Below are 27,527 nucleotides of genomic sequence, written 5' to 3'. Positions count from 1 at the left end.
GTTATGTAACATAAAATGCATGAATTTCAAATTCAAATTTTGTATGGTTCCTGATGACTTAATTTTGTTTTCTATTCATGATCAGGTGTGAAATGATTTGTCTATTGATATACAAAAGGTACAGTGAAAACCATTTTCAATTTTGTTAGAAAATGACATTTCATTGATTTTATTACCATTCGCTATGTAGGGATACTGCTCGCATATGACGTCACAAATCAAATAATTGAAATTCTAATAACTTTTTAATCATTTGATGAATTTTCCTCAAACCTTCGGCAATATTTTGAATTATTTTTTCTGCTATTTTTACCATAAAATTTTTGTCAGGGTGAACTTCCCCTTTAATAGTACATATTCAACGTACCAGATCGTTCAGCAACATTCAACATCACTCATAACTACCTGGGAATAAAACCTATCTTAGTTTTCTTCATCATTAGAGCATGAGAAATGAGCTGAATATACAATTTAAACAAAATGTTTACATTTTCAGTTTCCGATAAGTTCAGTATTAGACCATGGCCTAAAATTAATCTGGACTTCGGAAACACAGGCAACAGAGTAATACTATAAATAAATGTGTAACATGACAGTCTGCTGTTCTTCCACTTGCAACAGTAATGAAATAGAGGTATTGCATGGAAAAAAACATTTGTTCAGTACTGCTAGAATCAATATGAATTTACACGATGCAAATTCATATTCTCGGGTAACACACAGGCATTTGATCTACATCCAGAGCTGCCAACCTGAACAAGAACATTTCAGTATTTTTTAAAGCTGAAAATAAGCATTTTGTCGAGGAAATCAGTATTTTCAAAGAAATACCATAGGACAACACATGAAACTGAAACATAAGAAATCAGTATTTTGCATGAAACCATCAGTATTCTTCTCATTTTTCAGTACTAAATACAGAAAATCTGTACTACTTGGCAGCTCTGTACATCGCTTCTCTCCACCACCCGTGAGTTAAAAAAAGGCACACTAAACTTCTTCATAATGAGCATGTACAGTACCACAGATCCACAGCTCTTCTCTCCATTTGTGATAGGCAGAACAGTGTTGCTGATGACGGTGTCGCCATTGGTAGTGATGTTGCTGCTACCACTGCTACTTTGTACATGTTAGATCTTGCTTTTCTAAATGATTAACAGTTTTCATACAGCGCTTAAAGGGGAATCCAACCCAAATAAAAACTTGTTTTTATAAGGAAAAGAAAAATCAGACAAGTTGATAGCTGAAAGTTTGAACAATATTGGACAAACAACAAGAAAGTTAAGAATTTTTAAAAGTTGTAAATATTGGTAATCACTATACCCATGGAGACTTCAAATTGGCCACATATGGGATGTCATAGTGATGTAAGGCAAGGACTACTCTTCCATGTACTCCAATACATATTATGGCTAAATTGTCATTTTTCCCAAAAGTTTTATTTCAAATTATATTTTTCTTTCATGAGGACATAAAACAATATACTACCTGGGTTATATTTAGATTACTGCCCCAGGAGAATGGGTACTTAGGAGAAAACCACATATCCCTGATAATAAAGTACATGGCCTATGGGAAAGTTGTCCTTGCCCCTTGTCATAATTTACTTACCCAGTTGCCAATTTGAAATCTACAAAGTATTAGTGATCTCAATTTTAAAACAGCAATAACTTTCTTATTGCTTGTCCGATTTCTTTTAAACTTTCACCATTCTGTTTAATTTATTTTTCTCCTTCCCAACGCTTCATTTTATGGCCAAGGCTGGATTCCCCTTTAATACATTGGAACAGCATCTCTAAGCGCTTTATAGATATATTACTACCCCGGTCATCGGATCCTGGCATGCCCATACACAACATGCTTTTTCTCCATTCCCTGGGGAGCATTCCAATGACTTCCAAGACTCCATTGCTAGGAATACTACATAGGCTTTTGCATCCTACCAGGTACCCATTTAACACCTGGATGGAGAGTGGCATATTGTGGATTGATATATTGCCAAAGGACTCTAGGCCATGGTGGGATTAGAACACATGACCCTCTGATTACAAGGTGAGAGTCAGAACCACTACACCAGGAGGCTTCCACATTTTCTTGTTGCTTTGGCGGTTGCTGAGGTTGTCCCTTGTTGTTATTTCAGTCCACATCTAAAGCAGCTCGGATTGTTTCCTCCAGTATGCTGAGTAGTGCCACCTTAGAGGAATAGTCTTCAGCTGAACATAGCAGTCTCTTCTTGGGTGACACCAACAGAATACCATGCTGAACATCTGAAGAAAAAAAAAACACAAAAACAGTCAACACATTGATTACCACATAATTTCAAGAATAGAAACAACTTTTCAGGGACCCGTTGCATGAAAGTTGACATAATGGTAACTTTGCCATCTAATGGTAACGGTATCTTTTATGAAATCCTCTATTCTGATTAGCTGTTGAGCCATGTTGCCATGGTGCAGCTACCATAAAAGTAACTTTTATGCAACAGGGCCAAGGAAACATAATTCAATTATTAATAATCTTTGAATCGTAACAACTTAATTAAGAAGTAACATATAGTACATATGAATTTTCATTTTTTTATGAGATACTGCATATATGTTTACAAGGGAGAGAAGTCATTACAATACAAACATAACTTTCACTAGGGAAGTGCCTTTCCACTTCATTTTCCATCTTAAGATTATTAAGGAATTACTCAATAAGAGAGAAAGGGGGAGGGGAGGTGGTTCAGTTAGTTTAATCACATTACAGCATCTGAGGCCAACTCTTCCATCAAGAACTGAATATTTTCATCCTAGTATCCTGACTAGACATGAAAGACAGGCTTTGTTATACATCGCTCTTCCATGTTTCATCTGTGAGGTTTAAAGGAGACACCCGAAGAATCCAAAGTATTTTATAATGCCTTTTTGTGGTCATCATTGTAAAGGGGAAGTATTACTAATCAGATATATAACTTCACTTTTCAAAATAGTCATTAGAGTTTGCAGAAATCAGCTCTCAAAAATGATTTATTTTCATGCCATATTTCTGCCTTCCATCGGTCCTCTTGCGAGCTCCAGCTGAGTGACGTCACACAATGAGCGTGAGCAGCTGAGCTGACAGCAGCCCATTGAAGACGATCTTTCCAATCAGCGTTTTTTGCTCTTAGAATTGTTTATTCCTCACAAGATTGGTCTTGTTATATAGATAAAAGTTTGAATTTACTGAACAGTGAAATAAAGTGCACATTTAACGTATTTTGGTAACCGATATTTAGCTTAGAAAAAATGATTTTTTTTTCAAGAAATATATTTGAATAAACAAAGCATATTTTCACTTAGAAATCACACTTGCGACAAATTGATATTATAATCAATATAAAGCATAGACATTCTTCGTCACGACTGAAAAAAAATTATGAAATTTCATTACGTAACAAAGTCAGGAACCACAAAATAACATGGCAATATCCATCGCGAAATGATTGAAATTGCAGTTGAATTGCCGAAACATGATTAGCCCACAGCGGCGAGCGGACTTTGTTTCATATATCTTAAAAGCACACCATAATGTAGCGAATGGTCTGTGGCCAAACGTGTTGGCCATCGTTTTGTCGTGTGCAAGGACCCTGGTTCAAAACTCGGATTACCTTGGTTTTTTTTTATTCCTTCTCGTCCCTACCCAGCTTTTTTTTCTTGTGAAATCCCATTCAGACCTGTATTTATCAAATCTTATTTAATTGCTGCTTTTGATTTTCAAGTTTTTGATTAATTAGATTCTACTCTTATTTGGGATGGGAGGGGTACAGGATGAGTTAAAAGTCAAGTCCACATCAACTAAAAATTATTTGAATAGAGTAATTTCCCTTGCTTTTTTTACTCAAAACAGTCACAAAACAATATGCAAATTAGTGTTGTCACTCACATCACATTCGTTTCTAATTTTTTTGTGGCATTTTGTTTTTTAATTCTTTGCAGATTTGAGTATAGGAATTTCTTCATCCGAACACAATAGGTTACATTTACGGAACTGTAACTCTAAATGTTATTTGGAGGAATTAAAATCCCTCTGAAAATTTTTCAGAAAATAAATAGAAAATTAAATATCAAATCTACATGTCATGTAAATATATCAAACAACAAAATACAAAAGAACTTAGTGCGTGTGACATAACGGTTAGTGTAATTTGCACATCGACACAGATGAGCATATCATCGTTTTATAAATTAGGCAAAATTTCTCAATTTTAGAGTAGTAATTATATAAATTTGAATCAAAGTTTTTATGAAATTTCCTGCAATATCTTATTTTTCTTTAAATTCAAATGAATTTTTGATTGTGTGGACTTCTCCTTTACTCTTAATGTAGGGAATGCATAGCAATATTTATCCAGAAACAAAATTGTCTTAAAATATGCAAATCTGTAATTGGGCACATGTTCACTTTTCTTTCATCCAGGCCACTTCCTCACACCCACCAGGCTTACAGTCTTAGAACAAAAAAAAAATGATGAACCATCACACAACAGCACACAACATACAGTGCTTCACAATAAATATTTCACTTCTGTTCATACATGTACATGCAATAAATATTGTGGAAAACAAATAAAAGGCGTACCCATATTCAAATACCGTTTAAAAGGACAAATATATTATACCTTTCGAGAAAAATCAGCACGTTAGATATCTTAACACAAATATGGGGCACTGCAAGAAACTTATGTTCCATTGCAAATCAAGCGTAAGTCTTAAATTCAAATTCAAGCGTAATAAGGTCGAGTTGCAATAGCAGTTCAACTACATGTACATGTTTGTCTTTAATCAAAGGACTTACCCTTGATTTGGGATGTGTGATTGATTAGAAAATTTCTTGCAAAATGCCCTAATAACATTAAAATTGTTTTTTTCGTTTTAAGTTGTGTGTTCTTATTTTCGACAAGCTGTATTCCTGTCCAAGTCAATTTTTTTAGTTCTCTCCAAAACTGTGCTCAAAATCGTTTCCAAGATCGATAAAGATAAATTTTCTGTTGCATCATTATCAGTCCAAAACTTGCATCGTAGCTCCTGGAAAGAGTGAAGAAAAAAATGGCTATATCCAAATCAGTAAGAGGACACGATGGAATCTCCCAGATTGAAGTAGCGAGCAGAGACCAGAAGTCACCAGAGTCAGCAAGTGTGCAGATCTGTGTGTAGAAGAGAGAAAAAATAAAGAAATAATTTAAATAATCAAATCAAAGTATGAATTTCATTATCTTGATGATTGACGACGTGCGGTGGCATGTAATTCCCGGTCAACAACAAATAATAGTAGGTTTAGACACCTGAAAAATTCCACTCAGAACACTGGTGCTCTACCTCAACGCTCAAGTGATGTTTGTGTAGGCCCCACTCTACTTACCGCTTAGCGGTAGTGAATCACTTGAGGTACGGTACTCTGTGTCATTACAAAGAGTGCATTTATCTTCATTGTTTTATGTTGAAGGCACTACGCATTCATATGTAGAAGCACTCTAATCAGAAAGAAACACCAGACTCTAGTTTTGGCCAGGAATCAGCATGATCAGGGTAACCACTGCTGAAAATTTGTCTTGCTTCATGACATCGGCATTATGGTGATATAATTCTGTGTATCTGGATGTATACGATACAGGGCCCTCCTGAGCATAAACGCATTGGGTACTAGACCTGTGTATAATAAAAACTTAAACATTTGGCCTTATCGTGAAAACATTCGGCCTTATCGTGAAATTTGGTGTTTGTGCGCTCGTTGTGTACAAAGTCAATGGGAGTCGATCACCGCCGTTGACGAAATAAACGGCAGTGAATGGACTGGTGACAAAAACTACGATAATGCCAAACATTCCTCTGAAACAGCATATTTTCAGCCATGGTCCATGCCAGTGCTCCTAAATAATTTAATCGCCTGAGTCCTGACCAGTTTATTTAGAAATCTGACTGAAGTCTTTGTGAAGAAAAATCTGCTGGAATTGTGCAAAAACATTATTTCTAAAATAAAGACTTTTTAATTTTAATAGTAGTCATGCCAAAATGCATGATTCTAAAATTATATCAGATCTGTATCTGTCATCTGACCTGAATGCATCGTCAGAACAAGTACAGACTACAGTTTCCAAACATGCTTACCTTGACTTTTGACTGGATCAAACAGCGTAACCTGCATCGGCAGCAAGTGAATGGGACCGTACAGCTTGGAATCAGAGCAACACAACGAAGACTGTCGAGTGGACAAAATCGGTCTTTCCAGTTCATAATTCAATAAAAATGGACAAAGTAACACAGTTCTGGTTCTCTTATAGTCTGAAGATGTCGAAATCGGATATCACAACACATGAAGAAAACGGTAAATTCGAAGAAAAATGACCAGGAAGGTGTATCAGTGTATTATGCACAGAGAGATAGTGTGTAGTCGATCATGTGACGTCATTATTCTCGACTGTTTTCGATCGCGTGAATGTCTGCCTGGGGGCGGCTGGGGGGCTGAGAAGGGTCTCTATTAATTTCATTTCTTGCATTTCCACAACATCTGTAAGACTTTTTAGTGACATATTTGTGTATAAAAAGACAAGACCTTTCCATTCATATATAATTTGTCTATAATCATCACTTTCGTGAATTTTCTTTGTGTGTATCCTTTAAAGGGGAAGTTCACCCTGAAAAAAACTTTGTTGTAAAAATAGCAGAAAATTAGTAAAAAATATTGGTGAAGGTTTGAGGAAAATCCGTTAAAAAGTAAGAAAGTTATTAGAGTTCAAATTTTTGGATCTGTGACGTCATAAACGAGCAGCTGCCCCATGTGTTATTTAATATAAAATGCATGAATTTCAAATTTTTTATGGTTCCTGATTTCTTAATTTTGTTTTCTTTTCATGATCGGGTGTGAAATGATTTGTCTATAGATATACAAAAGGTACAGTGAAAAACATTTCCTATATTCTGAGAAAATGACATTTCTTTGATTTTTTACCATTCGCTATGTAGGAATGCTGCTCGCATATGACGTCACAACTCAAATAATTGTAATTCTAATTACTTTTTAATTATTTGATGAATTTTTCTCAAACCTTCGGCAATATTTTTTATTAATTTTTCTGCTATTTTTACAATAAACTTTTTGTCAGGGTGAACTTCCCCTTTAAGGTCAGTTCCAGATGAAGATAATCCAATCTAATTGATACATATCTGTAAAACCACTCAAACCCGGCACCCAAAATATGAACATGCACAAACTATATAAACATGTATCCAATTCTAAAATAATGTAAGAGCTAAGAGAGGAATGTGAGGGTTCTAATCATACTCACATTTAGGATCATGTCCACCTTCATAGATATAATAATCGCTTTATTCAATGCTGAAATCATGTAAGAAATTCAAAAGAGGAATAAGAGGCTGCTACAATATACTCACATTTAGAATCTGGTACGTCCTGAACCTGCAATCTAGTCAGACTCAGAGCCACAATGAACTTGTAGAAAGTCTCTGAACGGCGGGTGTAAGGCACGTGACGGGAGCCCTCGTGGGTGACGACAAGAGCATCGTTGAATAGAAACAAGCAAAGGTCATTCACATGCTTCATGGGCCTGCAAAGGAATTGAATGAACATCAAGACATCATGGCCCGAATTCACAAAGGTGGGTTTTTAAAACCATCGGTTGAACCCATGGTTTATGCAGATATCCTGTATAAATTACGCTTATTTACTACATATATTAAAAAGTGTCCAATGCTGATGCATGCTTTTGTCAGTGTGCCAAACTGACGCATGTTACCATGGTTATCCATGCTATTTCATTCATGAGTCCACTGTTTTGAATTAATAAGCCCACTGGTCAAACAGTGGACTTAAAGAATAAAATAGTGCATTTAAACATTGGTGTAATTTGGCGTAACTGTGACAAAAGCGCGCATCAGCATTGTAATTTTTTAATATGCTATAAATAAGCGTAATTTATACAAGAAATCTGGATAAACCATGGGTTCAACCGTTTATTTTTTTAAAAACGACTTATGTGAATTCGGGCCAATGAAACTCATTTCTGGAGATGTACTTCAATTCTATATTGGGTGGGTGACACCAGTCACTCTCTGTATATATTTGCCAATCTTCCCCCAGGCAAAGTACATGGGTACCAGGTTGAAAATAATTCCTTGAATGCTCTAGCACATCAGGGCGGCCATGCTAAAGATAGCGTAATAGCATGCTGTGCTTCGAAACATTGTATTAAGCAGTATATCGATGTTGCATATTATAATTACGGGTATTAAAATCATTTCCAACTCACCCTTTCATATTGTTGGTCTTGCTTGAGTTGGTGACTGACTCCATCAGAGCGACCGTCTCTTGACGGACGAGGAACCTGTTAGCCTCTAGGAGACTGGGACAACCTACGATGCGCTTCTGAAGACCTTTCAAGACACGCTCTCTTTCACCTCGCTGCTTGTTCTACACAACAGGTTTAGGATAAAAATGTAAAAATACAGAAGACAGAATCATATTAATATGATATGAAAATTGAAATCACTGTTAAGCAATGTTTAACCTGTGGGAGGTTACCACTGGTGCTTGTGTATAATTATTTCTTTTGTAAAAAGGGGCTTAAAGGCGGGGTCCTTGAAATTTGCTCCAGCGACAATTGGACATTCTGCACGTTCAGACAAACCTAAAACCTAACCTCCAAAACTAAATAAACCCCAATCCTCATCTTTACATTATTTTGAACCACAAACTCTATTACAATCCTAGCTCTAACCCTATGCCCTTTGAGAGGTTCCTGAGAAATTGTCGCAAGAGTGAATATGTCACCAAAAGGGGAGGTGGTTTATTCACTCACATCTGAAATAAATTCTAAAATGATGGATTAAAAAAATTCAGAGCAGTAGCATTTCGATATTTAAGATTCATCTTTAGTTCATGTTAATCATCAAAGAACTGCAAACCCATCCACTATGGTTTCTGCAATGCATACCTATCTGCCAGACCCATCTAAGAGTGGCTATTTCATATTTCAAATGCTGTATACATTCTTTGTGTGTCACTAATTTGACATACAGCGCGAGTGGATACAGGACAATTTAAAGCAACTAATCATTACCTGGTCAATGAGATCTTGGAGCTGCCTAAATGTCTGAATGGCCGTCATCAGGTCCTCTTTGTCCGGGTGATCGTCGGGTGTGGCATGATGAAAGGCCAAGAGGAGGCGATTGTAGTGGTGGATGTGGTGGGCCACGCCTAGCATCAGCTCATCCAAGGTCATCATCTCAGACGAAGCGGAGCTGTCGTGCTGCTTGAGGAAGGCGCGGAATGATGGCTCTTGCTCTCGACACTGGAGATGAGAAAGAAAGTCATTGGGTATATCAAACTGTTAGAATAAGGCACAGAATGCAAGCTCTTGCTTTTGAAATTAGAGACAAGAAAGAAAGTCATCAGGTGAATTCAAGTACAGTTTTGGTGTTGAGATTACAAAATAGGCTGCTGAAGCGAGATTCAATATCAAGCTGGATTAAAAAAAAAGAAAAAAAAAACCAATTGTGCCAACAATGGCTAAGATCAGGTGAAGTAATATCTCTAATTGATAGCTATATCGCTGGTTACAAGCTAGTACAAAAATGAGAATTTACAATTCTGCTGGATCCCCCTTAGGCAAAGCTATTTGTATCTATTATGTGCATTTTGCTGTTTTCGTTGGTGCTAAGTTGTTATAAAGACATTGCAATGTGTATGCATTTTTGTCTTCCATAACATTTATACTGTGTTATGGCATCATTCACATTAAGAATGCAAAAAAGGGTTCTAAATGTGGCAATATCTTTCACAGAACAATAGTGAAAATAATTATCAATTTCAGATTATTGCTGTAATGTTAATGGCATCATAATTACCTTATCAATTGTTGAGAGGATGATTGCGTAGTTGTTATGGAAGTTGGTATAGGCCTTGAGCTTTGATTGGAACTTAACAAAGCAGTCTCCCAAGCATTGCTGGGCACTCCAACTCTCTAATCGACCTTTCAATTCTTCATACAGACCCCTAAACAAAAGAAATGCAATCACAATTATTCAAATGCATGAAAGTGGGAAAATTTCTTACTATAATAACATAATAATATACAAAATTTATAAAGCACTTTATACAGATGTTTAAAAATGCCATAACATTTCTAATACTTCATCAGAATAATATTTAAGAGGAAGAAATAGCAGAAATTATGAGACTGAAATTTTTAATAATGATGGCCCCTATTAAAAGATATGAAACATTATCTATCATCAGAGTTAATAATGGTAATCATTTTTAATTTTCAAGAAAGCATATTCATAACGCTGTAAAAACATAGATTTTTTGGTCCATTCTTTTTCAAGAATTTCCTGCTCGGAGACAAAAGCATGAAAATTAAAAATAAAAATAGCAGTTTCTAAGCTCGAGTTGCAAAATTTGGGTAGATATGTTCAAACAACAGCAGCAGCATGAAACGGGCTACGGTCTGATTTCCAAGAAATATACACTAAATAAATGACTATACAAACTCTGTTTATCGTTTCCGGATAATCATAGCTCAAAGTGTGATTCCTTTATCCATTCATGAAAACTAGTTAAAAACACAGCAATGAATGGAAATAGCTCATAAATTCAACGATACTGAAGTGGAATGCAATTATCCAATGTCACTGTGTAATGTTTGGACAGAGGTTGCTCACCTAAACACAGAAGGAAGAGGGCGACCTAAAGCACAAGAAATAACATACCTAGTGACGTTGAGAATATTATTAGTATCCGTGAAGATGAGACTGATGTTTGTCTGCCCAATGATGGCATGATTCGATCGCAACGCTGCCGCCAGCCTCTCAAAGTAAACATTGTGAATGATGTTGAGTCTTCGGAGATACACCTTCTCCGCATCAAGAATCTCATTGGCTACGGCTCTCCTCCGCTCAGAGTGGGTCTTGCCAGGGGGTGTGGTCAACTGAAAATCAAGATAAAGTCATTCATGAATAATACTTAGGCAAATTTCAGCATAATCAATACAGCAATCGAATTCATCAATACAGAAACATTAATCACATTAATATTAACTAAAATCAAAACAATATTGGCATCAATTTTAATTTGTATGAGCATGAGATGCATAATGGTACTATTCTTATAGTTGCACAGAATACTCTAACATTTACACTTAGATGTGTGTACTTACTAGAGTTCAATGCTTCTTATCACCTTGACATCTTATCAAATGCATTTTGTGAAGTCTGTCTTCATTGCTATTTTGGGCTGAGGCCTAACAAAAAAATGTTGTTTGCTGTAACTGTAGTAAATTTAATGGGTCTGTCGTTTTTTTTTCCTTTGCCATGTCATGGATGATGTTCTACCATGCCATTCCCGGGGGGGGGGGGGGGGGGGGGGGGGGGGTCAAATTTGAATAAACAAGTGGAGCGCCTCTGGCAATCTCGCCTGCATTATGGGCAAAATTTGGCCCAAATCATGAAGTCTGTCTTTATTGCTAATTTTAACAGTTTTGTACCAATAACTACTAATATAACACCACTAATATCCTATTCATACATCATTACTAATTTAACTACATTACAACAATCACTGAAACTCAACTCACCTGCATAGATTGGAATGTCTGTTGCACAGTGCTGGGTTTGGAATGTGTGCGTAAGAATGTCTTTGAGTTGATGGGTTCAGGACGGGACTTGGCCGGTCTGATCAGCTCCTGCTCGCTCTCCTCTTCGTACTCCTCTTCAATCTCCTCCTCGATCTCTTCACCAATCGACATATCATCTTGGCTTTCACTGGCCTGACAGAAAATAATACAGGGGTAGGTCTCATGAAACGGTCACACAAGTAGAACTTCTTTGAAATCCCATAGAAACATGTTTACTATCAACACCCATTTGGATGTTGATTTATGACAGTTTTGTGAATCATGGTCCAGAAAAGGTCAATAATCAATATTCAATTTATATTGCAATAGAAGGATAAACCCATATAGTAAGATGAACTTTCTGACAAATGTAATAAATATCAACACATATATGGAATATATATAACATCAAAAGGAAAAGACCCTTTTCACAAATTTGAAGTGAAAAAAAAGAAGGTATAACTATAATGATGCTAAATATGAAAGAGTTATTTTAATGTATATCTTGACCTGTGACATTTGACCTATGACCTCATGACCCCAAGTCTGAACAGAACATCGACCTTCCACACTACATCAAAGTATGGCATTTTCCATTAACATTTTCAATTCCATAGAAACTGTTTGAAATCGATTTAAAAGACCTTTGACCTTGAATCTCTGACCTCACACAACTCGATCATAGGCTGCCCGTGTTGGACCTGGGGATGAAGTTTCATGACTACAATACATTTCCAGTTCTTCATATATTGCATTTGCAAGATAGTACGAATCGAAAGATAACTTGAAAGTACAATGCTTGTGGCATGCTCACATTGGGGGAGGAGGCATAAACAGGAATTCACTTACAAGTTTCAAGCCAGACATCTTATTAGATTGCCTTGGTGCCCCTGATATGCCATTGTTCATCCCTTGATGATGAGGTGCACCTTGTCCAGAAATCTTCAAAAGAGTCTCCCCAAGGAATGCTGCTGGATTTTCCTAAGAGAGAATAGAAAAATTATCATTACAAATAAATATGTCCAGGGGTCTGTAACACAAAGGTTTGCAATGAATTACAAATAAGAACCGCACTAATTGGTCTCTGGTCAGTATTTTAAATTCATGCGCATGTAGCATTGATATTGATTGGTTACTTTATTTAGCAATCGATTGCTAATCTTTGCATTACGGAGCCAAGGTGGGTGTTTTATAAAGCTCTTCTAGATTACAAGCAACTATATGAACGACTGGTTATCCCTTCTTGGGCGCTTAATCAACATCATTGACAATTTGGTGTATGTCGTTTACCACAAGAAAGGGTCGACAGTCGTTCGTAAAGTCACTTTAACAAACAAATGGCTTTATGAATCATCCCCCTGATATAAGGTTGAGTTTCGTATCGAGTATCTAGATTGTTCAATAAGAGCTTTTTGAAGTCCAGGGGGCCGTTTCATAAGGCTTTCCGTAAAGAACGACTGGTGATCCTTTCTTGCGCGCTAAACCATCACCAATGAGCATTTTTGGTGTATATCATTTACCACAAGAAAGGATCACAACTTATTCTTTAGGTTGTTCTTAACTTACAAATAGCTTTCTGAAACACCCATCTGGACCAGTAATCAGGAAATTATTATATCTAATTTTAGCCATCACATGTGAATTGAAATGACCATTGGCTCTTGACTTGGGCTCTGGTCCCTTAGTGAAAATCTGTGCACCTCACGCAATCAAAAGTACACCTTAAAATTTTTAAATGAAAATTAAAATAATGAAGACGAGACCAAAGTATTATACTTTTCTAAATACAAGCCAAGATAATCTACAACCATTTCATAATAGCTTTGAATTCTTGTGTTGATCAAGATGTACAATGTACTTGGTTAGTGTAACAGGCTGGTTTTCTCTATAAAAGCTGCTCATAGTATTTTGTCACATTTCATGATGCTAGCCAGTATCAAATAAACTATCAGCTGCAACAACTGTATTAGATGAAGTTTTAAACACAGAACTAAAAGCGAAGAAACATCCAAACAAATATTTTCATTGTGACATTTTTAGAAAGCTTTGGGGTGACTTACCTGATCAGGGTGTCTAGCTAGTTCCTCCAAAGCTTCCCTCAATGCTACCATGACCTGATCACAAACACCAAGACCATCTTCTCCTAGCTCCTCTAGAACCACATCACCTACGGATCACAGAGAGATTGAGAAAGAGGGGAACAGATTAAAGATGATATTGTATGATGATTATTCATATTCACATACATGTAGAAATTATCTATTCCAAGATGCACTATTAATTAGCTAGATCTCAATCTGCCATTACCAGTGCTGTGAATTAAGGAATTCATCCTGTCGAATACCCATTCACCTCACCTGGGTCGAGTCCCAGCCCCCCCCCCAGGCCGGGGTCAGAAGGACCGCATGAATGTTCCCAAAATGTCAGGTAAAGGGGTACATTTTCACGGGACAAGTCCGGCCCGTGAATTGTAAAAAAAGGGGGGTCTATCTGCATTTTTACCCGGAGATTTCTTTAAAAAGGGGGTGTTTTTTTTATCTCTCTCTTTGGACTTCTGAGAAATTTTAAAAGGGGGTTATAAAATATCTTGAATAGCATAGAAAAATTGTGATCATTGATTTCTTTTGGGAACATCTTGTACGTAATCGATTCAGTTCTAACCTCATGTGCAAGTGCCATAGACAACTTAGATTTTATCCTGTTATTAATGTTATCCTATTGTGATTCTGTTTACAAGTGATCACAGAAAGTAACAAAAGTTGAAGCTGCTATTGACAGGACTTATCATTAGCAAACATTTATGTCATGAGATTTTAATTTTTTCGTTGTTGTTTCTTATGACTGCATTGAGTTCTTAGATCTTATTTAGAACATCAAAAAAATCTTTCCTAAGGTAAAGATCTAGATGGTTCACATAAGGAGCCATAGTAGAAGACAAACAATAAACCTGTGCATCAGACTATGGAAAGTCATTGTTTTCATGGTTTTGCTATTGTTTGTCCTCCATCATGACATCAGGGAACTCTATTGCACCTGAGATGAAGGGGGGGGGGGTTGTCTGTCCTGAGATAGGGGGTACATTGAGCAGTGTTCCGGATTTAGAGGGGTCTCCAAGGCAGAAAAAGCCCTCGAAAGGGGGGGTTCGGAAATTTTGGCAGACCTTCGATAGGGGGTGCTTTAAATAGGAGGGAACGAGCATAGGCATACCCTAAATTACACCGAGGGGGGATGGGGGCTGGGGGTTGAGTGCAGCACAATACTCAAGTTTATCAATTTCTCTAGATATTCAGAATGAAACAAATCAAATAAAATATTCGAGCAGCTTTTTTATAAGTTACACACAATTTTTGTCTAATCAGATCACAATAAAGATTTCTATCGAACCGTATCTGATGATATAGATATGTGCCCCCATTAAGAGTGGCCTTGCCCTATAAACATCAAAATTTGACCCGTTGGAGACTTGAATGATTTTGCTATGACACAGGTTGTCCATAGATTCCAGGGAGGTCTTTGACAAAGATTTAAGTATGACTTAAGTCACACTTAAATATCGATGCGTACAAGATATGCAAAGCGCAATCTTATTGATCAATATGCAATAGTGCGCATCCTCTTTGCATGATCTAACCAATGCAGTGATGCATTTTATACCGCACGCAAATAGGCATTTAAGTGCAACTCTAAGGGGGTGTTGCAAGAAAATATTTGCGATCAATTGCAAATATTCTGTAGCAATTTTACAACTGATAGATCAATGTTAGCTGTAGCTAGTCAGATTAAGCTTCGTTTCAAGGAGCAGTTTAGCAATCAATCACTAATTTTCAATTAATTGCAAGACATATGATTGATTTAGGGACCAAAAACAGACTTCCGATTGATCGCAGGTTTCTTGCAACACCCCATAAATCATACTTAAATCTTTGTGAAACACCCCAAGGCCGCATATACATGCATGCAGACTCACTCTCCAAATGGTTAAAGCCTGGTATATTTACAGGTATGCATAACTTAAAAGCAGCCTTATGAAACAATACGGTGGCTACTTTTAGTGTCTCATTTCTCATGTTTTCTACATCTTATGTAATCAAGCTATTGATATTGTATATGTGTCTAAGATTTATTGCCAATTTAGTTCAGTTTTTATGTAAAAAAAAAATAAAGAAATTTGTATTGTAACCTTTAATTGTTTATTTGACACATGAGAAATAAATGCTTGAACCGAAATGAAAAAATTACCTGTTACTCTGTGCAGGAGTTGCTCCCTCCTCTGGACAAAGAACCCCCTGAGATCTTCGCTGCATCGTGTGGTTGCCTCGGCCACCCGACCAGCTAGGGCCTGCCACGCCTGCAAGGGTGCTGCTTGGAAGTATAGGGAGTGGGGTGGAGGGTTGGGTCGTGTATGAGCCGTGTCCTGCCATTCACCCGTCACTGTTGGGTAAAAGAAATAATTGTGAATTTCAGTTAGCAATATATTATGATCTAATAGTAGGTTGAAATATACCTCCTGTAATGTGTTTCAAGAAATGTCATAGAAATCACGTTCCTCTTGTAATTTGTCTTATTTTGTCTTACATAATTCCATCTAACAACTGTCTTTACCTTTTTATTTCAGACAGCTTTAGAAACAAGTTGTTCTTTTGGATGTTTCCATTTTAATTTTCATACATGGATCTTTATTTTGGTAACTTTATTTCTTGAATTAAAAGGAATTTGATGGTTTTGTTATACTAGACAGATTCACAACTGCATGCAGTCAAAATATATGCCTCTGTCATTCTAAGATCAAGAATATATTGCAAATATCACTTCTACAGTGTTCGAATAACGTCCTTTGACCTCATGACCCCAAATCTAAACGGATCATTGTCCCTCCAGTATACATACATGAACCAAGTTTGAAGTTGATCCCTAAAGCGATTCAATCATCACAAGAACAAGATATTTTTCAGGTATACAGTGACCTCTATGTCTTTTCACCTTGACATCCCTCAAACCAATCAGATCACTGATTATATATGTATACATGACTCCTATATGGATATTTGGGCCATGTTTGAAGTTGGATTGTCAAACAATTCTTTAGTTTGTGAGAATGAAATGGGACAGACAGAGAGACACATAAGAAAACTTACCATAATCAAACCTTGTGGGTGAGAGGGTGGCAGGGCTGGATAGTCGAAGACCAATCAGAGATGATAGACGTGACATCATCTCATGCCCACCAGCTGAAAGTAATGTTCAAATAGAAATCAAAAGTGAAAATCTGTATGTGTTTCATACATGGGTAGCACAATATTCAAAAGGAACTTCTACTTAACCAGATATAACTAGTTTAAATGAGAGAAGAAAATTTAGAGAAGAAAGTGTATACAAACAGTCCTGTCAACATTTGAATAAAGTCAGATAGGGAATTTTTTTTATAACTTTGTATTTCTTGACTATTATAGCATGAAACCGTAAGTTATCCAGTAAAGAGAAAATTTGAGAATTTATCATAAGACCATCTTGTCATACAGGTGGAGTGGTAAATGATGTTACCTGTTGCCTCGAGTGGAGCAAAGAAATCCAGGGATCCTCCCTCTTTGGCCGACTCGATGCACTGGGAGAAAGACTCCCAGAAGTTCTTGATGTCCGGGTGTTCTATCATCCGAGACGTGATGGCCGTTTCTCTGATGATCCGAACTGAGTCCTCGCCAAGGGTGAATAGACCAATACTCCTACAGGGAATTAAAAAACAAGAAGGAAATTAGTAACGAGGACAGTGATGATTCAAGATTGTTTTATTGGTCCATGAATGCAAAGCATACAAAGAAATTTAGTTTCCAGTGGCTTTAAACACATAATATATACACAAAAATGCAAAATAAAATATATCATAACAATCTAAGTCTACATAAACAATACAACTTAGTGATAACTTTTCTGTTGATAGGGAAGATGGCGGTTCTTATGACAATGATGATGGTGATGATATCTATGATGATAAAGGTGGCATGATGATGACAATGATGATAATGCAAAAAATGATGGTGATAATAATGATGATGAAAAGGATGATGGTGGTGACTACACGATGATTGCACTGGTGTTGATGATGAAGATGGTGATGATGACTATGATGATTGCAGTGGTATTGATAATGATGATGATGTTGATGATAATGATGGTGATGATGATGGTGATGATTACGATGATGGTGATGATAATAATAATAATATGTCCATTTATATAGCGCAGTTACTATGTGCATATCCTCAACTGTGCTTTGATACTTGGTATCATATTATTACCCAGGCTGTAGCTGAGACGCCATATTAATAGGCGCTAAAGCGTTCAAGGAAAAATCCTACCGGGTACCCATTCACCTCACCTGGGTGGAGTGCAGCACAATGTGGATAAATTTCTTGCTGAAGGAAATTACGTCATGGCTGGGATTCGAACCCACGACCCCCTGTATCAAAGTTCGAAGACTAATCCAATAGGCCACAACACTCCATGATGATGATGGTGATGATGATGGTGATTATGATGGTGAAAATGATGATGATGATGATGATGGCGGTGATGATAGTGATGATAATGATGATGGTATGGTGATGATGATGATGATAAAAAATTAAATAATGGAAATGGTGACATTCCTGCATGTGAACAAGGTTTATGAAAAAACCTGAATATCTTACCTGGCTTGATATGATCCTACTGTAGCTTGGAGCAAGGTAAGTAGAGATTCTATGGTGCTACCATTATACTCATATACAATGGGCAATACATCAGGTTTGGCTGCTGATACAAGGAGCTAAGAGAAATTAAATGAAAAATAGAATAGAAAAGGGGACTATAATCAAAAGAATGTTAGCTCAGAAAATAGAAGGGGAGGGGGAACAAGTGATGTTTACAAAACAATAACATGAAATTAAAGACATTTTGCGATTAGTTTTACACCAGCAAACTGTAATAAAACTTGGTTGTTTACATTGCTCACCATGTTTTTTTAAAGGGGTGGTCCAGGCTGAAAATATTTATGGCTTAATACACAGAGTAGAACTCACTGAGCAAAATGCTGAAAATTTCATCAAAATCGGATTACAAATATTAAAGTTATTAAAGTTTAGCAATATTTTGTGAAAACAGTTGTCATGAATATTCATTAGGCGAGCTGATGATGTCACATCTCCACTTTCCGTTTTCTTATGTTATTACATAAAATCATATTTTTTTCATTATTTCATACTTGTGTGAATAAAATGTCTCCCTTATAATGAAATAAGTTGCAGCGATAAATATCTAATGCACTAAATCAGTTGTCAATCCAATTTTTCTAGTTCTTGGAGGAAAAAATTTGAATAAACCTAATTTCATATAATAAAATACAAAAGAAAAAGTGGAGACATGACATCATCAGCCCACCTAATGAATATTCATGACAACTGTTTTTACAAAATATTACTAAACTTTAAAATTCTATAACTTTGCTATTTGTTGTCCGATTTTGACGAAATTTTCAGCATTTTGCTCAGTGAATTCTATTCTATTTATTAACCTATAAATACTTTCAGCCTGGACCACCCCTTTAAATTTTATAAGTTGAATGGCCAACTTAAATCTATCTATTCGAGCAAACTGTTCATTGCTTTCTAACAACAATGATAATGTGCTATAAAATTGAATTCATGTTTTCAAAATGTTGGTCTACATACTAATGTTTTAACCCACACAAATAAAAGGTTTAATTGAACCGAAATTAATCAAGCTTTAAACCTCAAATTGGCAAAAGAAATATCATCTCATTCTTCCCATAGTTCATGTCTAATTTTAACAAAGAGACATGAATATCAAATGGTTTCCTAGGGTAAATGGATAATCCTATTCATAGCATCGACCTCTTTGTGCACCTCTTGAAACATGGATGGTGGAATGAGAGTCACCCCACATAACCTTTTCCTTCTATATTACCTATAATATTGTTTTACTTTGTTCTTCTCAGTGAAGACTACATACAGTAGACCTTTTCCACCTTTTAAACACTTACTTGATAAGCTGGTACTTCACTAGATATAAGCAGAATCCTAAAAGGGGACTCCCCTCTGATGACCTTTGACCCTACATCATGTTTAGATGTTTTCTTGAAAGCCGAGTAGTCTCCCCCTCTTGAAAGATCTGGTCTGTGAAATAAAGGGTCACGGTGGCATCAAATAGCAAGAAGCACTCAATTCTTTTCTGAATTATATAAAAGCATCATTATCTATTTCATCAAGATGTAATGCAAGTAACTGCCAAACTTAACTGAACTTCCAACAAAACACTAAGGCCCGTATTCTGAAGTCAGGTTTAACTTTAACTCAGGTTTAAAGTTGTGGTTTAAGAATGGATAGTCATTTGTTACATAAATCACTAACAGTTAAAGATATCATATTTCAGCTCATTTGGCTCTCAAATCATTCATAACTGTCTAGGAAGTAAATAGATGATTGTCTTCATCATCGATAAATCAGGAAAGAGCACAGTAAACATAAGAGACATTCAACTTAATTAAAAATTTTGACACTTTTGGCTTCCCATAATTTTAGCATAGAATTGGTTTGAGTTAAACCTGACTTCAGAATGCGGGCCTAAGACTTGGTTAGGAGGTTCCATGGAAAAATAAAGCTGTTCCTGTTTGCTACTTTGTTTGCCACTTAATATGTTAATAATTAATATTTTAATAATAATAGTCAATAAATTTTTCTTCTAGCATTTTAGTATTCTTTCCAATCACCAATGGAATTAAATATTTTGTTTACTCTGAATTAAAATGGAAGGAACATTGATGCAGAGCATGGGCCAAACACAAGAAATAATGAAGAGCTGAGATCTTTACTTTTTATGCAACTCTGAATGTATGTATGTCATTATCATAGTACCTTCTAGAAACAGGCTGAACTTGGGGTTTAGCCCAGGACCTGTTGATCTTATCTGGATTCTCACTGAGCTCAACAGCAATACAGGCAGATAGAGAGGTGGCTAGACTCCTGTCATTGCCTATTGTCTCCTCGACGTCCTACAGTGAAGATGAAGAAACAAATAAGAAAACAAATCTAATTTTTCAATCTTGAATAATGCTACAAGTTTTGAGATCAAATTTGTGTGTGTGTGAAAGCAAGAACAAGTATCAATATTACAATTTTTAAAAAGGACATTATACAGGTATGTGATATTTCAGTCAAGCAAAGTTATATGATCGTGAAAGAAAAGAAAATAATCAAACAAGGGTATAGCAACTTGGTTCAGGTAAAGGATTTAAGATTAATTCAAATCTAAACCAAGCAGATGACTGAAATTTACTTTGATTCAGGCTAGTTGATAACAAATAACATTCCAAATGAGTTTCATCAAAGAGTAGAAATATATAAAATAAATAAATATATACATAAATGACCGACCAACCGACCAACCAACCAACCAACCAACCAACCAACCAACCAATCAATCAGAGAATATACAAATACATACATGTAGATAAACGAATAGATGAATAAACAGAAATTGATAAATAGCAATACAAACAGATGAAAAAAAAAACTTTTAATCTCATGGAAAACACCAAGCAGTCTACCTGATTCACTCTGTGCTGTTGTTTTCTATTGCCAGACTCCAGACCATATTCAAAGTTACGGGCGGGTTCCGTCCACGATCTCTGGTGTACCTTGGGAAGGGGCTGGCCAAAGGTCGGGTTGGCAGTGTCGGCCATACTCTTGAAAGCCTTCTCTGTGTCCTGGGGGCGAGGATCAGGGTCAAGCCATGGCCCCCTCTCAGCATAGGGATCTAGGAGAGAAATCATCAATTTAAAAGGCTGGGACATATTGAATGAATTTACAAAACCAATCAAGCACTTATGTTTAAGAAGTGTAATGACATCTTAAACAAATTGCAAAAGAGATTTATAAGTGGCCAATTCAAAGAACACTTCTTGAATGATTGTTAACCAAATGAAGGTTAACAAATCAAATTCCAATAAAAGTCTGATCTAAAACTACCTATTTTCTTATTTTCAACTTGATACTTAAGATTCAGTATGCCCATGCCAAGAGTTAAGGCAAGGTAAAAAATTCTTTATGCAATATAGTCAACTCTCCAGAACAGCCCTTCCTTTTCTATTCATTTCTTTTTCTGTACTGTCAATACGTCTTCAGTTGTTCTAACGTTTCTTTCTATGTTGAAACCTGTCAGTCTGAGTGTCACACACAGTTCTAATCATCAACAGATGATCAGGTGATTAAGGAAAGCGGAATAACTCACGTGGATTTAGAGGTGGTTCCTTGATCCGGCCTGCCTTCAGTTTCCTGAGATATTCTTTCTCTGCTAGTGTTGATCCATCCCCTAGCTTGCCATACCTATCAGACTGGAGGGAAATAGTATAAAAATAAATAAGATATCATTGGGTGCATTAGTAAAAATAAGCACAAGGTACCTTTGAAACAGTTCTAAAGCACCCGCTCCACTATGCCAATGTTGCTACGATTTAACAAACCTTTGGATCTGGTAAGATCAGGGAAAAATGAACCACTTTACTGGAAGTGAAAAATAATTTGCAGTTATACAAACTATCTACAGGAACAAGGGATTAATTACAACCATGTGTCACTTTTAGTATGTCAGGAAAGACCCGATTATGCTCATCCCAAGACTGCACGCTATGTCGTCTACGCTTTTCCTGCTTCCCCCACAATTCAAAATCGACGTTTTCTGATCGGAGATCGACATGAAATTTTGAAACATGTTCACAATTTCTAGCCGGTCACGACAATCTGAATATTAGGCCCACTGTTACCCTGTCTTCACGTTGTTATTATGCTGCCCACTATATCAACCGATTCCTATCCTGCTCTCCGCCGATCTAATGGTCGGGATGGATCGGGGTTTCAGATCGTGATAGTGGAATGGCCCCATAGCACATCTGGAAACGAGTGTGGTTTATCACTCCATTGCCTGAGCAACATCATGTGCATTATGTTTTATAAGATATTGATGTGGATCCTTGATATTTTACAAACTTTCGCCATCTCACTGGTTACTATAATGTACTCATAACGGCTCTCCACCAGTCAATGGTACATCGTAAGTCTATACTTTAGGAGAAATAAAGGACCAGTCGCATGTGCTTTCAACCATTTCCACAAGACTGAACAACTATTACGTGCCATTCAATCTTGGTAGAAAATGAATCACATTCACTAAGCAAATTATTTTTTTCCAATATTGTATCTCAGTAGCTAAAGCGATTCCTTTACCTTCTCATTTGGTTGAGTAACATCAAGCGACTTAAAACATTTGATGTAGTGTTTCTTCCAAGCTCCAAATTCATTCTCTCTTGGCACATAAGGCAACAGCCAGCCATGTCGGAGGCACTTGTGAACCCACAGCTCATCCTGCAATCAACGTAGGAAGGAACAAAATGGAAGCTTTATGAAAAAAAATTTGCATTCACATCATAAATGCAATAATTAAGTTGTCAAAATAAGAAAAACAAAAGGGGAAATACCTTTATGAAAAATCGTGACAAAAAATTAAGCAGCACGAAGAACTATTTCAGTAACTTTCAGGTACATAATTCTGTTTCTAGGATTTTGTCTTGTGGTATTGATATGCTCGTGATCAAAAAGTTTGTATCTCTCGAAAACTTGCATTCAAAATGGTTTTAATCTTCACTCCCAGTCCATTAAAAGGGACTTGCAATTATCATCCCACTGGTTGCATCCTAAAAAAATTAATTACTTCTTATAAATAAAGTAAGATTACAATAATCCATTCTCTTTTCTAACCACCCGCAACAGTAACCTACCTGTTCTGTGACAAACTTCCAGTGCCAGCAGACCATGGAGGCACGGCTAAGGCTGCGGGGATCCAGGAACGAGAAGATATAGAGGCAGAGGAAGCGAGGTAGGATCTTGGTGAAGTCCACATGGGTGAGGGGAATCTTACTGTCAAAGAACTGCTGCAGGAAGACAAGCTGGCTACGCTTGCAGTGCACCAGAAGGAACTGCAGGAATCGCTTCCGCTGGGAGTCCGTCCACAGGTCAAACTGAAAAAATATGTTTGAGTCTCTATCAGTTCACAATATATGCAGATCAATGGATTGGGTGATATAGAAAATATAGTGATGAACTGGAGTTAGTCTTGGTGGTGGAGGTAAATATATAAAAAATGATGATGACCATACTTTTGATGATGGTGAAAATATAGATGGAGATGATGGATGATGCAAATTTAAAGCAAATGTAAATAAGTTCTGAATAAGAAAAAGAACAAACAAACAAACAACCCCCTTCACGCTCATAAAATTATGATGAAAATAACCAATGAATACTACCAAAAAAAGAATGCAATATGAATAATTCCCATAATCCATTGCCATCTTGCACAATTGCAAATAACTAGTATTCAATGGTTATTTTACTTCCAGGGTAAGGATTTTGAGTTTATTTTTTTACATGCAGATGCAGCAGAAGGCCTAGATGTAAATTTTAAGATTCCATTAAATCTTCAATCTCAATTCAATCCATAGACTTAAAGCCTGTGTATAGCTTTGGTAAAGGGTCAATAATGTGATTGATAATCGAATATCATCTAATATGACAGTCTTACTGAAGCGTAGAGACCGTTAGATATTTTTCCAACTGCAATTCTCTGAGAAAATTTCAAATATTCAAATCTTGGATATATAGCGCCCTCTCTCGGCGGTGCTTGTTTTAAATTAAAAAAAATGGGCATTCAAGCACTTATCTTATAAATTGAGTGATTAGATATCCAAAAGTTACAGACAAAGAACATATCTTGAAAGTTTCAGCCCATTCCATGATTTGGAATAGGATTTAATTGAAAGACAAAAACACACAGATATTTTAATTTGATCGGGTGACCCGATCAAGTTAAATTTCCATGTAAAATTGCAAAATTTATCCTGTAAAACACATTTTCATTTCATATCCTCCACATCATAACTGTTATAGGGCATATCCATTCATATTAGCTAGCAATGAATTGGAATAGTGATAGGTGCTATTTGGTGGATTTACCAAAACTATACACAAGCTTTAAGAGGGAAAGTCACATTCATTTCCTCTGAATTCCAATTTTTAATTAATTAGAAACAGAGAACAAATAAAGAATGTGACCCAGAATCTGCTACTACTTCACTGTTCACATTGTTCAATAATTTGTCTTACAATTTCAAAACTTACCCAGTGTGCGGTTAAATCTCTCCTTTCTAAATATAGCTGAAATCCAAACAAACATGAAATAAAATTATCATTCAAATATGTAAAATTCAACCTGAATTAGTCTTTTCACGCATAATGCACGAGACTTGGTAGCTCTGCCAATTAAGACTAGAATTCATCAGTAAAAAAAGGGAGAACATACTGGTGTGGTGTACCGGGTAGTTCTTGATCCTTACTGAGTTTAACTTCAATTGCAATCTAACACTTTTATAATTTAAATTCAATTTAAGAGAATAACAAGATTAAGAATTAGACTATGTTAGAGATATGACTATGACAGTATGACGACTATGAGAGACTGCTTCAACTCTGTGAACTGATCAATGAAGTTTGAGCCTGAGAGAGATGATCTAGACTAAGTAAAGGTTAGACTGAAAAAAACTTCTGCAAAATGTCTAACATTGTCTAGCAATTAACTGGTTATATTCTTATTGGTCCAAAGCTATGGAATTGTTTAGATTCTGATATAAAAAATTGCCCTACACTGTCTAGATTTAAAAACGCATCACTCATGTGATCGAGTCGTATACCCCCTGTCCCTGACTCTATTGTAATTTATGAACAACTTTTTTTTGTGTTTGTTTATGATTAGACCGCAAGCTTCGGTCTCTGTTATGTTGGTTGTTCAGCTGAACTCTGTTTGCTTCACTCACCAAATACAGAGACCGAAGTTCTAGCGCAATCTGTACAGGGGACTCGATGGCCATATGTTTATGCACTAATTTTGGATAAAACAGGGAGGTGAAGTTGTGCGACAGCCGAGGTAAGTCATTGTTTTTTGTTCCTTTAAAATTGATTTCTTCCCCGTTTTTTAGCAATTAATGCCAAGAGTTTGCGTTAATTTTCAAAAGTTTGATTCATTAAAGACAAAAATTGAAGAGCCCTGACGGGGGGATTTTGCATTGTAAGTCCCCTAATCGTGGCTGCACGATATGTATACCAGGAAAAATATAAAAAAAACTCCTCGAAACACTACGGCTGCCAGCTGTCTAGTTTATGATCAGTTAGTGTTAAATGATAACTTCATATGTTGGGGACAAGCCATTGTAAAGCCTCAGGCCTTTGTTTGTCCAATTTTTGTAGGCATTATTCTATTCATCGTTTCAATTATTGACTGATGATTGTGCAATTTTGGTGTGATTTTTAATGTGGAAAATAAATAATTGAAATGAAATAAGATTAGGCCTTAAAAGATCTATCCTCGTCATCATCATCGACGTTGTACGGAAGAAGTAGATGATCCTGTAACAAAAGTTAGTGCTTCCGATCATTCCTTTGAAGTTCGAGTTGACATTCATGACATCACTTAACAGTTAACTGGACTAAATAGTTTAAAAACAACTGACTAATAATACGGTACCTGTTCATTTGATGGTTTGTGCAATATTGGTGTCCATGTACTGTGTTTTGTCTGCAATTTGTTGGTCTTGAAAGTTGTTCCAGTGCGCATTGAGGGTGTACTCATTTGAAGAGGAGAGACCTGCGCCGTTTTCCTCAATGAACGATCACCTGCATGTTCCGCCCTGTAATGAAGCACCCTATCAACAGGTGCTGTCCCCGAAGCTCCGGCGGTCGAAGCCGGCAGCGACCTGCTTAACGGGTTGTTTGTCCTCGGACGCGGAATTGATTTTGTTGGAGAGTTCGACATTTTCACAAAGTTTCAGTAGATTAAATATTTCCGTGAAAATACTCTTTAAGTCATGCGTAAAGTGGTAATTGATATTTCAGGTCTAAATCAGAGCAAACAAAACTTGAAAATCCTGTTGTCACCATGGCCACACGACGCTACTTAATTCCAGTGTTGATTAACGGTTAACAAATATTGTATATCCGAAGTATATTCCGATCCGATGTATGACAGTAAATTTGCGGGTATCCGAAAAAGACTCGAATGCATTGCGCAAAATTTTATTCTCCCTTTGATTTTTTTAGGGGGGGGGTCCTTCCCCTTTATCACGGAAAACATGAAGGGTGATTTCCTTTTCTCCCTCTGTTTTTTTTAAATAATTTTATTTCTGTCTATGTTTTCAATTCTCACTATTCTCTTTCTATTTTCAACCCTTCACTAAATGACACTAGTTATCAAATTCCTGTCTGTATTTTCTTCCCTCACATTCATTTTACACTTTGTTTCCTCTCTTATTCTTTCTCTTTCATACAGTGTTTGATCCTCATAAGTTTTCTCTACTCCAATCTCTCCTCTCTCTCTCCGTCCCAATGTCCATCCCCACCTCCAATATAAACTCAATCTTTGCCCCTCTCTCCTCCTTCCTTCTATCTTTCTCCCCTTGTATCTCGAACAGACGCATTGATAATGCAATTAAACTGCAAAACAGAACATTACATGTTTAGGTGCAAATTAACAAAGTTTAAGTAACCAAACCCTGGAACATAAGAAAACTTGAAAATTTGACTTGCTTGAGGAAATTGACTTGAAAACTTGATTTAATGATGAAATAGTACAAACCATAACAATGATTGCTTTGATATCACTTAAATTGAATCTGAAAGCACACCTGGATAAGAACATGGTGGGTAAAAATGAAAGTAACGAAGGTATTTCATTTATTTCCTTAGCATACAATGTGCATACGAATGACCATGTACAATAATGA

At 36.4% G+C, this 27,527-nt stretch overlaps 1 protein-coding gene across 1 annotated transcript; it reads right to left on the bottom strand.

Moving 5' to 3' along the window:
* Positions 1-1,777: 1,777 nt before the first annotated feature.
* Positions 1,778-26,753, bottom strand: LOC121413845 (epithelial cell-transforming sequence 2 oncogene-like). Its single transcript, XM_041606816.1, has 21 exons — positions 26,273-26,753; positions 24,874-24,909; positions 23,475-23,714; positions 22,924-23,061; positions 21,932-22,034; positions 21,249-21,457; positions 20,557-20,693; positions 19,686-19,818; positions 18,337-18,452; positions 17,192-17,370; positions 16,786-16,878; positions 15,890-16,081; positions 13,711-13,817; positions 12,500-12,631; positions 11,612-11,803; positions 10,749-10,966; positions 9,885-10,032; positions 9,098-9,328; positions 8,288-8,448; positions 7,413-7,585; positions 1,778-2,267 (listed from the first exon to the last, which is right to left on the bottom strand). Exons 1-21 carry the CDS (start codon positions 26,558-26,560, stop codon positions 2,137-2,139), a joined length of 3,357 nt encoding a protein of 1,118 aa, XP_041462750.1. The 5' UTR covers positions 26,561-26,753; the 3' UTR covers positions 1,778-2,136.
* Between the last annotated feature and the right edge of the window lie 774 nt (positions 26,754-27,527).

This window comes from Lytechinus variegatus, chromosome 4, assembly GCF_018143015.1.
Source record: "Lytechinus variegatus isolate NC3 chromosome 4, Lvar_3.0, whole genome shotgun sequence".
NCBI classification, from domain to species: domain Eukaryota; kingdom Metazoa; phylum Echinodermata; class Echinoidea; order Temnopleuroida; family Toxopneustidae; genus Lytechinus; species Lytechinus variegatus.
This window is presented reverse-complemented; position numbering and strand designations above follow the sequence as displayed.